General features: G+C 32.5%; 1 protein-coding gene across 4 annotated transcripts in view; it reads right to left on the bottom strand.

Moving 5' to 3' along the window:
• LOC126829533 (mucin-2) overlaps positions 1 to 18,167 on the bottom strand; it is a 63,228-nt gene that overhangs the window by 28,455 nt on the left and 16,606 nt on the right. For 3 of the 4 annotated variants that reach the window (XM_050559473.2, XM_050559471.2, XM_050559472.2), the window contains one exon: positions 3,031 to 3,211. In XM_050559473.2, coding sequence (XP_050415430.1) covers positions 3,031 to 3,211 — 181 coding nt within the window. Of the gene's footprint in view, positions 1 to 3,030; positions 3,212 to 7,504; positions 7,625 to 18,167 lie in introns of those variants that run through there. The other variant, XM_050559474.2, reaches the window with a different exon arrangement.

Below are 18,167 nucleotides of genomic sequence, written 5' to 3'. Positions count from 1 at the left end.
GACCTAATAAACACATACACCAAGTTTGAACATTCTAGCTCAATTAGGAAGAGAGTTATTGTGTCCCAAAAAGTGTGACGGACAGACAGACGGACAGACAGACGGACGGACAGACAGACAGACAGACGGACGAACCCATTTTAATAGTCCCCTGTCGATAGGCGGGGGACAATTATTTGATAAAAACAATGTTTAGTTGAAAAGTGAAAAACATAAAAAATACCTCTGACTTTAATTAACCATTCTATCGGTAAAACCAAAACACATTGAATGACAAATAATATTATGATTATATAAATCTTTATACTGAGTTCACATGTACATGTTAAAACAAATTTGATGAAATATATTACAATGCCTACCTGCTGGTTTAAATATATATCATCTATGTGTTAAATATCAAGTGTAATATAGGCAGTAATCCAATATATCTCTAGCTATCTAGAAACAGGTAATCATACTATAGTTTATACCCACAGGAAACGCCATAAAAGGAGTAAATCATATGGAATTTTGCCAAAGTTTTCCATTTAATTGATTTCAGTATTTCATTTTTACATCTAATCCCTTGGTACATTGTAAATGAAATGCTTTCTCCAAGATATTTTTTCTCTATCTGGTTAACTGAGATAAAATGTAGTCTTTGTATTGATAACAGATAATAAAATTTATGATTTAATATTTGATTTGTTATGAAGCACTTCAGAATAAAGTATAAAGTATTATCATTTAGTAAAGTTATATGTATGTTAATGTAGTATGTACAATAAAGTATTATCATTTAGTAAAGTTATATGTATGTTAATGTAGTATGTACAATAAAGTTGATAGCTATCACATTTTTAAACAAATAAATAAGAAGTGGTATCTGATGTTCTAGATATGAGAATGGATACTCTGTTGTGAATATTTGATTGACAATTCTCATCAATAAATATAGTTGTAGTAATAAATGTGACATTGATGTGTGAAGTCATCATTTTACACAAAAGTCACAAAGTTAGTCTAGTTTAATTTCTGCAATAATTTTCAGTGAAGGCAATCAAAATTTCAACACCCATCGCAAAGACTATAAACCATCATATACTCCATTCTAATTTTGTACAGGTACATCCATAGAGAGAGAGGGGTCAACACAAACTAGGTCATTTGGGGGCTGATGCATGGTTCAATTTTATTTCAATAATTCATTTGAACATAGAGGTCTAAGAGAAAACTCATGAGGTTAGACAGGTGACCATATTCCATGTCACGTATAAATGCCATATTGAAACCATGCCATGCGATAGACCATTTGGCCACACAAACCCGAAAAGTTACATGGAGAAAAAGTGTATATTTCTTGCAATACATGTATATGAAAATTCTCTATATTTTTGTTACCAGAACTCATCATGCTATAAGTTTTTCTGGGAAATAAGTTATTAAATCTATCACATCAATTAGTAACCTATTTATAGCTAGTTAATGTATTCTTCCTATGGCATCTGTAATGATATGTTATTATTTTGAGTTTCCGGTTCATCATTGTGAACACATTACAATCATGTTTACATAGCTATCACCTCTGATTATTAATCAATATCAGCTTCACACTTTATCATTGTTCAAGACAGCGTTGGAATGATTCCATATTGTGTGTGAAGGACTTTTAGAGAAAGAAGCTTAACTGAAAGACATTCAACTACTTGTCAAAATAAATACTAATTGTACTATATGAATACTTTAAGTCATTATTCAAAAGTCATTTCAATATTCAATTCAATTCAAATTTTAAGAATTCTAGAAATTTGGACTCTTTCAAATCAATATATTTTCCATATCAGTCTATTGCTTAATATACATTGTAAACTCTAATTAGTTTTAACTGACAGTTATTGGTCCAAAATTCTATTCAGTTTTAAAAAAATTATACAACTTCAACATTATCACTATTTGAACACTGGATTAAAATCAAAGGTCCAGTGTTTGGTGCATTTTCAGATTTATAGAAATTTTAACTCTTTTCAATCAATACATTTTTATCTGTTTATCTTGTTTTTGAATAATAGTTAAAAAAAATAGATAATGTAAAGAGAATATGTTGAAATTTCAGTCAAATTGCTTCACTCTGAGCTGAGAAAACCTCTTTTAAAAACATTGTAGCCTTAACTGTCATTGTTACGATAATAAACAAAATCTTGATTATCCATTTTTATGGTTAATCATGAACAGCCGTTGAATCACAGATTGGATTCAAATCTGTTTAAAGCGGAAATTGCAAATTTTCAAGTTATATTTTTAAAATGTATTAAAATAAAGCCTTAAAATAGATGGTATCCATAAACAGTCCTACCTTGTTAAAGAACAATCCTATAATTCGCTATTGCCAGCTGAGAAATTGGCAAAAATATCATTTTTAACTTCAAATTCCAACGTTGGAAAATGGCTGCCCCATGTTGTCAATAGCAAAACAGGGAAGGTAATTGTGTTATTTCCTGTGTCCTAGATTTTTAAGGGTGGGAAATAATGTCCATGATCTTATAATAGTGATTTGATAACCTATTGAGCAAAAGACATAGAAATAATTATGTTTTGACTTTCTTAGAAAATTTGAAATTCTCGCTTTAAATCATACCCATCCAGATGGCATTGACAGTTGATTATGGTCTTGTCATGTTAATAAATGTCTAATTAATAGTTTATGTAACTAGCTCTTGCATACTGCCTGTTTAATAGACATCACATACTCTTAAAATTTGAATATATGTGGGTGTACTACACTTGTACAATAAAACTGTCCGACGACCTGTTCTAATTTACTCATCAAAGTAATAAGCAACTGCTGAATTAAACACTTTGTGCACTTTAAAAGTTTATGAAGAGTAAAGCAATCTAATTTGACAAAGAGAAAAGCGTGGTATGAAATTAAGAGTAGAATGTGGGTGAGATGTTGTACAATGTAATCAGACAGATTTACAATATAACAGGAGATTGCTTTTAGTCGTTTTATTTGCTAAATGAAATAAATGAAAATTCTGAGAGTCTTACCCGCCCTCATCATCATCGTCTTCATTACTTCCTGAATGTAATGCAGTGGTAGACTTGGCTTTCACTGATACTATGCTAACTTGGGGATCATCTTTAGACTTGCTGCTACGTTTCCTTGTGCTTTTAAACAATCTCCGAAAAGCTTCAAATGGCTTTAATTTTTTCTTCTTATCCTTTCCGTCTGCAAAAAAAAAATTACAATAATTAAACATTTTGAAGAATATACACAGACTGAGATGTCTGATAAAAAATCAGACATCCAATAAAAAGGTAAATTTGATCACCTATTTTAAAAAGTTTCTAAATTAAAACAAGTTTGAACAGTCCAGTCACTGCTTGCTTTTGATTAAGAAAAAACACAAATTTGTTACATGCAAGTATGTCAACACTTCACCATAGAAATGGTATCTAGTGTTTTATAAATAAAAGCATACTCTGCATCATGCACAAATCTATCCAAAACTTCATGGAACTGGATGTTATTATGTACAATATCAAAGACTTCCACTAAAACGACAGAATCTAGTTATTCTAAAATAAACCACACACGGGAATTTGAATAAATGTGAAGGCGTTTTATTATCTCGTTTGGTTTTGCGTGGAGTTATTTGTATTGAATTCAGTCATGTTTATACCCAATAAAAAGTATCCTAGCTCTACATGTATATTGACTAAGAAATCTGATGTTAAATATAGAAACTATGACATCATAACAAATCCAAGCCAGACTTCGAACACAGGACCCCAGGTGTGGCACTCGGCAAATCTCGACAGATTCCGGTACCCTACATCTAATCTCGGCTGTATGACAGTAAGTGATATGTGCCTACGCCTATACATTTGCGATGCGGCAACTGGTTTACTTTAAACAGGAAAACATGTCGCTTTTACCAAAAAATCCCAAATTGCGTCTTTTGTAGAGTGTATATACCTAAATGAGCAGAGATATTGTCTCAAGGCTGCTGGTTTGATCAAATTCCCTGGTAATTCCCAAAACCCAATGCCAAACGTGACGTTTGTTGATATAATACACTCTCCACAGAAATCTCCATGGGGGCAGCCATTTTTCATTCGGAACCTTTAAAATAGTTCAAATATGGCGGAAATGGTCACACAGCCGAGATTAGATGCGTAGAATCTGTCGAGGTTTGCCGAATGCAGGTGTGGGTGCTGTATTGTCTGACAACAGCAACCCCTATACATGTACATGTTTAATTACAGTTAAGTTTTTTTTAATTTAAAACTATACATTAAAATGAATATTGTTTACAGTATTACTAATGGCATACATGTCGGAAGTTTCCGGTTAGATTAATGACATTTAAATCACTTAATCTTGCCAAATATGGATACACATTTATATTCAAAATCAGGACCTGAGGCTTAGTTAGGATGGTTGAACTGATTGGCATAGAAAAATGGCTAAATCTATTTGTAAAGGCCAGCTCAATTTTCATCTAGGTCGCTGAGATGTAAATAAGGTTAGGGCACGTAATTGTTAGCGATGTAGGTTAGGGTAAGCATTAGGGCTAGGTCCAAGGTTAGGGTTGGGATTAGTGCTAGCCTAGTTTACATCTCGTGACCTTTGACCAAACTTGAAGTTGGCCTTATCAAATAGATCTAACCATTGGAAAATAGACTTTAAACACGTACACCCATTGGTTGATGTACTATTTCAACAATAAAGTGTTATCCTAATATAAAAACATTTACACTGGACTGTAATAACGTGTCCTCTACAGATCTGGTTCCTAGCCAGAACCATTCTAAGCTTGAGTATGGGTGACCTCTTCGCAGAAAAATTAATTTAAGCTGGTTATGGTCAAGGTCATATGGAAAATACAGTATAGTATAAAATATATGTATACCATAGTACTGAAATGGTCAGACCAGACTTAGTTATTATTTCCCAGATAAAAATCACCTTACTTTGGAGGGCCAGTTGAAATTCTGATTATTTGTCCAATTTGATAATATAGATGACTAGGAGTTGATGGGACCTACTTTTTCAATTTTAGTTTCCTTTGGCTTAGAACCTCGAAAAAAGCCCTTTCAAATATAACAATACATTAATGGCATTGACAAGATGATGGTATAAAAACACTGACATTGTACAATAAAGAATAGTAGCTATTGATTTGGTACTAAAGCAGCCACATTATTAGAGCTATGATCATAATACTGTGGTCTGTATAAACTAATATTAGTAATTTCTACCACAGGATATATCACATCACATTCTATTCTAAATCAAGTATAATACTAAGAAAGATTCAAGGAAATAGGGTATTGGGTACAAGCATACACAGACACACACATGTATAAAGTAATCTAATAAATGGATTCATACTTAGTGCACAAAGTTTAATATCAAAATGGCTATACCTTTGGGAATAAGAAAAACTTCTTTCAATTTTATAAATGGCAAGAAATGTCTATTAACTTAATTTGTGCCAGAAACTGCTATGATCTTTCCACACTTAATTTTTTCTGGGTAGTTATTTATCAATGGAACAATATATTAGTTTGTGAATAACTCAATAGACAATTAGCAATTTTAATTAAAATATAATTATAACTTTATAAATTGAACTAAATCATTGTTTGGATGTATTTATTAATCCCAAATCTCTGGTCCCTGCTTCTCCAGGAAATTGAGTGGTGTGTATCCAACCTGTATGATTTGAAGGCAGGTAAATCTGCTTGCAGACAACTTGGGTTTGTGTGAGTCAAATGTTATACTCAGTAGAGCAGTCTGCTGTGGCAATCTGAACGACAGACTCACCCTATCTGCAGAGAAGTGACTCTGACACAGTGAATAGCCATGATATCCATATGACGTTATCTAAACGTCACAGGTCATGAGGTCACATCAACAAACAAATGTAAACACCATCATTATGATCATTATCAACATTACAAGACACAATGTTACATTGTAAACAATAGCCTTCTTGCAGCCTTTAGGACTGTATAATCCGTACAGAACGTCTTATCGCTTCTTCCAATGATTTTTCACAAAAATAACATCATCTACAGACTACAACTCTAGATTTGACGTCGGCATATTGGCACTATTTTGTGCTTCGGTCGTGTCTATTCCAGATATACACAATCAATTCTGTTAATGTTTTTAGTGTGGGGATTGACTAAAAGTTAATTTATTTCAGTTCTAAACAAAAATTTAAAACTTTAAAGCAATTTTAAAAAAATAGCAAAATTCTGGCTGGGATTACTGAGCAAAATGGCCATTCACTGTATACGTGCGAAAAAAAAGCCAGCTACCATTTAATTTTCGTATGTTAGGTACGTACGCTGCTGTGGCTGTGATGTTTTGAGACTTGTCCCTTAACTGGGAGATTTCTCCACTTCAAACAAACTTTTGTAATACTGTTGAGCCCTAAACCTAACCCTCCTTCTCTGATGGTCAAAACAGACATGAAAAGTCCAAACTCCAATCCTGAAATTTCATTGGTCCTTAGTCATCAATCTTGTTATCAAACTATTTTGATCAATATCAAAACTCCTTACATCTTGATCAGCTTAATTTTTCTAAGAACCAAATAAAAGAACATTTAAGTGAGTTGTAAATAGTAAGTAAATGTTCCAGGTAAAATGTTTCAGGTTAGGTCAATATTGAGAGAATAATTGTACAGAAAAGGCCCTTCATCACATTATTTACTCACAACTCGCTTTCCTCCTCATTATCAAACTTTTCACTTGCAAAATTTTGTGAAAAGAAATTAAATGCAGCATAAACATTTACTTGGAAAATATTTGTCAGAAAATAATGGGGAGTTGGATTAACCCAAATATATTGGGGGAAAAAATAAAAAGCTTTTAAAAAAGTGGTTGCCATGCATGATACACCTACATTTTGTAAGAGATGGACAGAGAATAAGATAAAAAAAAAAAAAAAAGTGATTTTTTTGTACAATCAGATGCCATAATCCAGGAAGTTAAGAGTCTGATTATATTATCGAAAGCAACTCCGATCTTTGGGATATTAACATATATTTTTCATCAAAATTGGATAAAATTTTTCACCTCTAGAGATTCCACAACCTTGGTATTAAATACTTTTACACTATTTGCCTATAGGGAGCGGCCATTTTGTTGGGCAGTTTCGATCAAACTCATTTGTCATTATGATGTAACGGAGAAATATTTTAACATTTTTTAAAATTGGATAAAAATTCTGACCTCTAGGATCCACAAGCTAAAATCGTGATTTTTTTGTACAATCAGGGGCCATAATCCATGAAGTTATGGTCCGATACATGCCACTATCAAAAGGAACCAAGATTTTTGGATTTGGTAAACTTTTTTTTTTTCACACAACTAAAATAAAGTGTACACTTTAATTTTACAACTGTTGAGAATTTAAAACCTGTACACATTAATAATATTGCCTGTTGAAACCTGCTCACGAGATAATAATTTGTCAAGCAGAAAATTTCTCAATTTTGGTCACCTTGAAACTGGCTGTATTTCTTTCCTACGCAGGTCTTCAACAAATAACACATTATCCAGCTCACAAACACGAATGGGTTGTTTTTCAACTTGCAAAGTTTGACTTTAAAAAGGTGTCTGCATGTAAACTAAGTTGTGATCAGTCAGAAGATTGAAAAGATTATGTTATCTTTCCAAAGATGACACAACCACAGTGGCTTGTCTTAAAATTTGATGTCAACCAATGAAAAGTTGCATGTATAAGACATAGTGTAGGGTGAAAACTCTTCCATAAATATTATGAAAACGTGTACTGATGACTGAAACCTGTTACTAATGTATTTTAAGAGTTAATCAATTACTATCTCAAACTGTCAAGTTATTGCAAAATTGTCACCTTTTTTTTTCAAAATTAAATAAGCTACGTTGTATTTTTAAGAGTCTTAATTAAATATTTCTATTAGTTAAATAAAATGGACAAAGAAAGATCTGGGTTAACCATCTAGTAGCTGTTATTGATACTGGCCTTCTTTATTTCAAATTTTTGCTAACATGTAGACAGAATCTGCAGGGGTCCTCATTAGCAGTGGGAGACAAATGGTCACCTATAAGGTGAAATGGATTATTGATCTAAAATATATATTTTTTTTAAGGTCTCCATACTTTGTTCAAAATATAGTTCCTGAGGGTTTCAATAACACTGTTTACGTTACTCGGTGTTATGTGTGTTTGTCTTATAATCTTAGCGTTCTGTAGAATGTGGTGTCACTACAAGAACTATCAAGAATAATATTCATTCTATCGTCATTTATAATACTCCTTTTTGTGGCAAATAGGAAAGAGGTTCTAAAGCCCTGTTATCCACACTGTATGCCAGCATGTTTTTGGGGTTTTTTATCCAATGCTTGTACCTTACAATCATTATCTGTCGATCTTTTTTCATTCGCACTCTTGTAGGGGAGTTGGGTTTCCGAAGAATCTAAGGTCTGGTAAGGTTTTTGATCCCACACTTAAACGTGACGAGTAATGTTGCCTAACTAACCTCATGGGTTTTCTCGGGGTCTTCCAGTTTCGTCCCGCTGTTGAAGACCATTACGCATAAGCGAATTATTCAAATAAAATTGTATGTTTTAGTCATAAAATGACATAGTTTGTGTTGAGTGGATGGTAAACCCTGTTTCTAACTCCCTCACAGTCACGTGTACTACATTTCCTCGTTTTTCTAAAGACGTCTATGTGTTAAATAAATGTTGAAATAAAAAAAAATATACATTTTTGTCCAGATATAAGCAAGTTAGTTTGGTGTGGATGTTAAACCCCAGTTTTCTTTTATTGGTAGTAAAAAGGTGTTTCATCTTAAAACTCTCCCCCATGTTTACACAACAAAATCTGTGATTTAAAAAATGTCTTCGGTTCATTTCTGAGCTAGCATTTGCCACATTTTTCTCATTCAAAATGAAAATGTGCAAAATGCAACACCAAACTATTGGTTATCACTATGTTTGTGTTTGAACAAGTGTTCTGTTTGTCGAGCAATTTGATTTGATTTGAGATACTTCTGAATCTCCAATGAGTTTTTGGAACTAAAAATGAATGATTTTCAGCTTAATTATCAATCTTTTCTGACAAATTAATCAATTTTTCATTTTTTGCTGGTGTCTAAATCCCGTTTAAAAGCACAGACTAATCAAAGTGGTTATGACACCTCGACAAGACAAGTACGTAACTTATCAATTCACGGATATTGATTACTCATGCAAGCGAGGAATTTTGTGACCAGTATTAAAATATCCTTCGAATGAAGAACATTCAAGATCCATTGATTTTCAAGACCGCATGCCTGTGTTGTGATAGAAAATAGAAGACATGGGTCTTAAAAATTCAGTAAGTGTGCCAACGAGTTAGATGACTCATCTCATATCATCTCAATTCAATAAACTTCTTTTTCCAGCAACTTTAAAAGCTTAATGATATATATTCATGTCAAACAGAAAAAGAGAGAAAGAATAAAAAAACAAGAGAGAAAGGAGAAAGTTAAAACATTGAAAAGGTGAATTGTCTGGGATGTTTGGGTTTTTTTTTTTCAAAATTAGACTCAGAATTAAAGGCTTAAAGCTATCCATTTCAGAAAGAACAACTGGTATATAGACAAAAATGGGATTTAACATAAAGTCAACAAAAACTAGATCATTTTGGTACTAACAATACAGTTCATCTTTATACACATGCATCAATAACATGCTTAGGCGCAGGAGTCGTTAGCAGTACGAGGAAGTCACGAGAAAAATCACAATGTTACAATTTGAAATACATAAAACCCAGCACAATAATAACAATAAAACACAGCAAATACTATAAAATTAATTTATACAAACAACCACACCCAGTCTTTGTACACAGTTAAAACAAGCTATATAATGAATTTACCAAGCAAAACGACCATCTCTTTTGTTGTTCAGCATTATACACTTTCCGACATTGATAGACATGTGCCTAAATTCAGACTATGCAAACTTTGCTCATAAAGTGTTCATACATGTATTTATGAAACTTGCCTGAAAAAGGTTAAACTTCTGTTCCATGACCACATGACTACCATGTTTTTGGATTATTTCAACTTACAAGTAGTGAATAAAACCTATACTAAACTTCGACTGCCTGTCTACAGTTCGCTCCACTTGAGAACAGACACTAAGCTAGTTCACCAACATTTTAAGTCCTAAATCGAGGATTTGGGTTGAAAAGACTAGTTCTAGACTTTTGTTAAGTATTTATTCTACGTCTATTTAATAAAATTGAAAAAAAATTATTTAGTCTTTGTGTGTATGATAGATATGAAACGGAGTAGAACCGCATTACAAAACAGTTAAATACACACCTACCATTGTTCTGTTTGTTACAGGAAAAAATGATGCGTAGCTGTGTAATTTGCATCTCACAAACATGTTCTATATTAGTCAAGTGGAACTACAACAAGTCTACTAAATCAGTCCTCAATGAAAATAAAACAGCTATTTTTCCATTACATTTGAATAATTTTGAGTTGCTTGCAAAGTACAATATTGGGAAAATTGAAACTCTAAAAGGAATATCATTCAGAAAATGATTAAACTCTATTCAGTATTTACAATAATTGAATATTTTACAACCTAAAGTGTCCTCTGTAGATCAGGGTATAAGGAAAAAAAATGATTAGCAATTATTGGATGTTTAAAATAAAAGTGCTAATCAATCTGAAAATTGATTAGCTGTTACTCAATTGAATAGCAAACAAGTAAATTTTCACGGTATTGTATTGAATGATCTACCTTTATACAACTAATGTTTGTGTGTATAAGGACTTTTATTCCCTTTAATAGACTTCAACAACGAATAGTTTTATCCTATGTAACATATCGAGTACTGAATACAAAAAAAAAAGGTGCAACTTGCTATTTTTCATATTCAATTCCCACACAGTATTCAAATATTGTGTGATGGCAAATGGGATGCCAGATGGGAACACATGGTCAACTCTTATGAAGGGAAATGGTTACAGACAAAAATTATTGTTTTGTGAATAATTATCGAGCTTGTATATTTACTGGATTATCAAATTTAACATGTGTACCAATCACTTAGTTAGATCGTAAACTGAATGACTGTTAAATGATAGCTTACAATTAGTTTATTGACTATAATCTTTGACTACTTTTAATCTCGTCGACCGACTTCAAGGGGATAAAAATGTCCGTACACTGTGGAAGGTTAAATCATGTTAACATTTTTTTATGCTTAATTTGGGACAAGAAACTTGATTCACAGATCACCTTAAATTTTATAACTTTCTGCTAATCAAATTAATTGTTTAGTAAACTGCGATGCGATACTGCTTATCACATTCCCTGCTGTAGATGATTTAAACACTTAAGTGTTGGGGAACAACCATTGATGATCATCTTTTTAATTTGACTGAATCCTTGCTACAAGATTTATCTGATTTCTGTTCCAGTAACAAGTACCGGTATAAGGAAGTCAACCTTCCATATGTTCCAGTGACAAGTACCGGTATAAGGAATGTTATTAAGGAAGTCAACCTTCTATATATCACATCAGGTGTTACATATCAATGATTATAGGACAGTTTTACAAAATATATTCTACCTTTCAAATCATCTTCTCTGAAATTTAAATTAAATGTCAATAAACAATATGTAGTACTCACTCATTTTGTTTCTGATCAATTTATGTAAGTTTCAACATCCTTTAAATTAAGGATCCAACTCAATATTCAATTAACATCCCATGTACTTATTACATTTCCTAGAACAAGACGATTGTTGACCTTAAAGTCATTTAGTATTGGAGTATGGTAAGATATAATGTTAAAAGTCAATCTAATGGTGACTCTAATATTTGAATAATTTACAAGTTGAACAATGGAATGAATTGATTGGGTAGCTATATGGAGGGCTATAGGTAAATCTATATATTGACTTATCTTATAACTTATACACTGTACTATGTCTACATGTATGCCACTTATAAAACTCATGTTTATTTTGTTAAGAGGTCTACATTAAACTTTTCAATAAAATAAATTGACTAGGTCATATGTCTTAAATGAAATTCTAGGATACAATTTTGATATTAATAAACTTACTGATGAAACACAAGGAGGAAATTAAATACAATTTTCCTGGAGATTGAACAGATCAATCTCATCTGATTGCTAAAAAATACTGTAGTCAAGTCTAAATTCTATGGGCGATTTGTGAATAGCTACACCATAATACATAGATGTATAGTCTATAGCTATATAGGGCCCATAGAAATTTACCATCCAAGCATAAAAACATTAACTATGATAAAGGGCCACCACAAAATGAGTGTTCACTAGAAATTATGGATAATAGAAAATGGCAATGTTAAAATAAAGTTTTCATAAATTTTGGTTTATGGACTCCACCCTCACCATACTCCACCTATCTCGAAACTATCCTCACAATACGATACAACAACACATATTGGATCATGTATCTTATATAACATATGTTCTGTCTGTAAAAACGGACATGTATGCAAGCCGTGCAAATAATGTAATAATCCAATATAGACTCATTTTATTTGATGTTTATGAAATATATTACTTGTCAATGTATCTTATTCTCACCAAATAAACAAGCCATAAACCAATACTTGAAGTTATTGGTCTGTCTATGCCAACACAAGATTGAAACATAACTGGTTTAACCATATAGATGGGGGTGTACCAGGCAACCCCCATTATACAGCAAACTGTATGTTAAATTCAATTTCCCACAATAAATAATGGTTTTCTTTACATATTCTTTTAATGTTTGTCATTCTGAACTCTGTTCTGCTCTGCATTCACAAGTTTTAAAATATAAAAGCTTATATAATGAGGTGTCAATCATTGCTGTGGGATTAACTGTAAAAGTATAACAAATTTTAGAAAGCTTCCACCAGGAGCTAACTCTACCATGCATCATTTGCAAAAAGCAAGAACTTGGCAACAACAAAATCTTGAAAACTCCATATCCAACTGATTTGGAACAAGAAAACCATTTGGATTCAATAATCTGTCATCAGATGGGTTACATGCATCTGAATTTGTTTAATATCAACTGGCTTATTCATCCCTATGAACATAATTATAAATATTGTGTATAAATAAGTCAATTGAATGATAACATTTAGCTAGATATATTCAAGTGCCAAAAGTCTGAAAATAATTAGCAGAAAACGTAAAAAATCAATAGTTTTTTTTTTGGGGGGGGGGGGGGGGGTCTCATGAACAGACATGCAAATACCAAGTATAAATTACAAATCAATTGTATGAAAATTTGAGTCTCTGGGGTGTACATATGATTTTTGTAACAAAGATAGTAATTATTAAAATTAATTGGCTTCTTCACTCTCTGTACATGTATACACTATGTATAAATTCAAAAGACAATCCTAATCCATAATTTAGTAATGTATTGCAATCTATCTCACAAACCAAATTATGCTCATTGTTCATATTAAAGTAGCTAAGTCTCTAACTCAATATCACCCCAAATCTTCGACTTTGAAAACACGATTTATTGGTCGGTTTAAATCAACATTGATGTGTTGATCTTACCGGGAAAAGGTGGCCTTCTGATATCCAATATTTAAGAAAAACTAAACATTTTACAATTGGTACACGAATCGTGTACCATAATGCGTTACGGCACTATGTGTAATAAGGGACTCGAAAAACGAAGCCTGGCATATTCCACAAGTCATGTCAAACGGTGACGCTATATTCTTATCTGGAGAGCATGCCCAATAAATACTATCGGCGCAGACTGGAAAAACCAGACGCTAGAGATTGAAATTCGATTGAGAATACTGGCGTATGTCGCCGAACCTAACTGATTAGAAATTACAATAAAAACAGAAACGATTGAATGTAAATCAATTTATATACATTCATATTACATTATTGTATGCGTTGCGACCCATTTGCGTCAATTTCTAGGTCCCAAATATTAGCGACTTAGCTTCTTTAAACGAGCTAATTCTTTAATCTTTGGGCACAAATGAGTTGCACCACATAATGCAATATGAATGTATATAAACTGATTTACATTCAATTGTTTCTGTTTTTACTGTGATTATTTAATCAGTTATGTTTGTCAAAATGCGAAGAGTCCCAGTTGAGTAGCATTCTTTGGCATCTTGTTATTCCAGTCTACACCAGTAGTATACTCCAATGGGATATGTTTAGCCTCGTTCATTGAGTCACATCATTACAAATGGTGCTCAAAAGCATTCTGGCACGCGATTCGTGTGCCAATTTTAAAATGTTCATTGTGTCTTAAATATTGGATATCAGATGCCCATCTATTCACGGTAAGATAGCAACATCAATGTTGATTTAAATTGACCAATAAGTTGTATTTGTAATGGTGAAGACTGTGGATACTACTGAGTTAAAGACTTAAAGAAAAGAGCAGAATAGGTTTAGTACATGTATGTCATGTCAACCCAATACGTCGTCAATATGAAACTACCATATGGCCATTTTTTTCATGCGATTCTGTATGCAATTTGGGAGGAGAAATTTGCCAGGACAGTGGTGTTACTGTTTTGTATAGTCATTGAATTCCAGCTGTCAAGGATTCATTTACAAGCACACCACCAAGTACACCATGATTATTTATCTCATTTGAGTGATTAGCCAACACTTTACCTGTCTGTCTCTCAGGAGCTACTCTAGTTAATAGCTGATGTATATTAGACTAATTGCCAATTGGCAGATCCAATATGCATGTGATCCAGTTCAATAAACATCAGTCGATATCTTTTCCAACAGATTATATATCAAAGTTTGGGGATAATGTGGGAGGAGATGAGAATTTACAATCAAGTCAACAGGACAATCAATTGTGGCTAGCGATAGTTGGGAGATCTTCAAGTCCGAACATTGTGTGAAATGTGAGAACTTCCTGAGTCCTAAGAATGATTTCATTGATTATCAGTCAGTGTTGAAGATAAGAGACAATAGTCTAGTAAACAAGATCTAGTAGTCCTTGGTCACCATAATAAAATAAACAGGCAATGGAATGTGATAACAAGGCAAGAATGGACACTGCAAGACCCATAAGACAAAGATAGAACTTCCAAGAATTACTGGACCATTTTCCAAAGCATTTATCAAATTTTAAAATAACTACTGCAGTGAACCTCTTTGATTTGGTTACAAAATAATGTGTTGATTTGTATTGTGATGCGGGTATGTGTCTACAGATACAGCTGATTTTGTGTTCTGCTGTTTAAGCCAAAAACAAATCTAAAATTAGTTAACAAACCGGTTTCTGCTTAAAGATGCATAATGTAAGGGCTAAATCTTCCTATTGCAGATTGTTTTTCTGGCTTTAAATCTTATTAAATTATTATTTAGACATTTATTCACATGACAATCAACTTTCTATACCATCGGATGGTCCAGATTTAAATGGATTTTGACACGAACAAGATTTAATGATAAAACGGATAATTGCAGACTCAGTCAGTTGCTACAATAATAAACGATATATATGCTACATATTCAAACAGTTGTAAATTAAATTGAATGAAATTTTCAATATATTCATTTTTCATTACATGTATCCAATTTTGAACTATTATATTATAGCAAGACGGTCCAGCTCTTTATCTAAATCTTACATAATGCATCTTTAATATTTCAAAACCAAAACATTTAAGAACATAGAGCTTGCTATTGATATAATAATTTATTAGATCAACCTAATTCAGCACTGGATTTTGACTTACACTGTTACAGCGATTTAGCACTTATGAGCAGCTAAGGTGCTTATGGTTGACTTAAATGTTCATTATCTTCTTTTATCAGACTATTTTATTTGGAATCATTAAGATAAGTGTCAATATTTCATACACAACAAATACTTATCATCAATTAACCCCGCCCATTCATAAATGTAAGTTATTGTATGTAGTGTATCCAGATTCATGAGATAAAACAGTTTTATTTCTTTGACATCGGCAGGACTACTAAATCACAATTAAATTCATTTATCCACTTATTTGAGTCGTGATACGAATCGCATCGTAGCACCTAAATCGTATCGTGATTGCAGTGGCAATATCAAGCACTAATTGTATGCACACTCAACAGATTTTGACAAAAAATATATAATATGTAAATTTATTTGGCTTGATGACTTATAAGAAATTGCATGAAAAATGCTTATCAGGTTATTCTCCTTCAGTAAAACCAGGTGTTAATTCTTATGGCTAAAATTAGTTTTTTGTAATATGTTATTTTTTCAAATGTTTGCATTCGACAAGCAAGACTTTTATATATTTGTTAAAGGACAATATTGGTGCCAGTCATTATCACATATGTGTTAGAGCTGGTTAAACACATTCCAAATATACTTTTAACACAGAGATCATTGCTACGATAGCTGAGTAATACAGGTTTCCCGTATCGGAAGTGACGAACGCCAAAGGAAAACACGAGTCACCGCTCAATATAACTGACTGAAGCGATGAGTGATAACAGATATACGGCCGAATTTCTACTCACTAATAATTCCTTCGAAGACCAAAAGTTGTTGTGTGAGACTGTGAGAGGATATCTGACAATTCATAAAAAGAATTGACTGCCACTAGATAAGAGAACACGAAAGAAAAACAGAAAAAGTCTGTGCACTACCGTGTTTTTATAAGGTATAGAATGAATATAAACAAGGGAATGTACGGACTATTTCTATTTTTCTCGTGGTCTCTTATCTAATGACATTCAATTACTTTATTGAATTGTCAGATATCCTCTTACAGTCCCATATAACAACTTTTGGTCTTCGAAGGAATTATTAGTGAGTAGAAATTCGGCCGTATATCTGTTATCACTCGTCGCTTCAGTCAGTTATACGGAGCGGTGACTCGTGTTTTCCTTTGGCGTTCGTCACTTCCGATACGGGAAACCTGTATTACTCAGCTATCGTAGCAATGATCCCTGTGTTAAAATTATATTTGGGATGTATTTAACCAGCTCCAACACATATGTGATAATGACTGGCACCAATATTGTCCTTTAAGATGATGGACTGCAGTTAATGGACATACCATATACATGTATTCTACTGCCTGGCTTAACAAGTTCAAAATATCCTTTGGGATATCAATAAGTAAAATATATTGTACTGTCTGTAAAGAGAGAACCTATCTGAACTGTTTTTTGGTAGATTGCATAGAAATATTTTTTGCGATCCTTAAGGCAATATGCGAGACATTATTTGGCAGGTAGCTTAAACAAAATTCAAATCAAACTTTTCGTTTTTCCCATGTGATTAATTGTTGCTATAACACATTGTTGTGATTAAAAACATCCTTGCATAAATGGCAGTCAACATTTCTGCACATATTTTTTGTAGACTGGAATTGAGAAAATTTCCAAAAATATTTCTTAAACTCACAAACAGCTTAACATGAATGTCTTTTATGCATTTTCAAGACGTTTTTATTCTAGCATAACAAAGTTGGGTTCTACCGAGTTCAACTGCTTTATCTTTCCATTATCAAAATAACATTTGACAATAACCAAATATGATATTTAGACACTTATAATAACAGAGCTTATAAAAAGGTTTTTTTAGAAGTATTCTTAATGCACATTCACTAAAAATATTTGTCATGTAACAATATCAACAGAGCTGATAAACCACAGGTACCGTGCATCACTGCAAACAACTGGATCTAATACTCACAGATTGTGTTTTGGAGTTGCCGTTATAATGCGTTAAACAAATGCACAGCCAAACATGTTTAATAACGGTACTCATTTATTAGGCCTACTTATTCTTGATTCAATCCATTTTAATATCCTCATCTAACATACATTTGTCTATTTATACAAATCAGTTACTTAGAAAGTGTTGACATAAACATATAATTATTGAAGGATTAAGAATTAAGGCATTTAAAACAATAGTTAGATGAGACTTAACAGATCAACCACTTTAGTTGCCAGCCTGTCATAATTTGACTGACAGGTTAATTGCTGCCTGCCTCTAATGACTAACCAAACATTAATGAAAATTAAAATATAGATTTGAAATTTAAAACAGAATTGAAAAATAATAAAATAACATATGACCTAGGCATCGGTCAAACAAGTCTGCCAG

Source organism: Patella vulgata, chromosome 8, assembly GCF_932274485.2.
Source record: "Patella vulgata chromosome 8, xgPatVulg1.2, whole genome shotgun sequence".
Lineage (NCBI taxonomy): Eukaryota > Metazoa > Mollusca > Gastropoda > Patellidae > Patella > Patella vulgata.
This window is presented reverse-complemented; position numbering and strand designations above follow the sequence as displayed.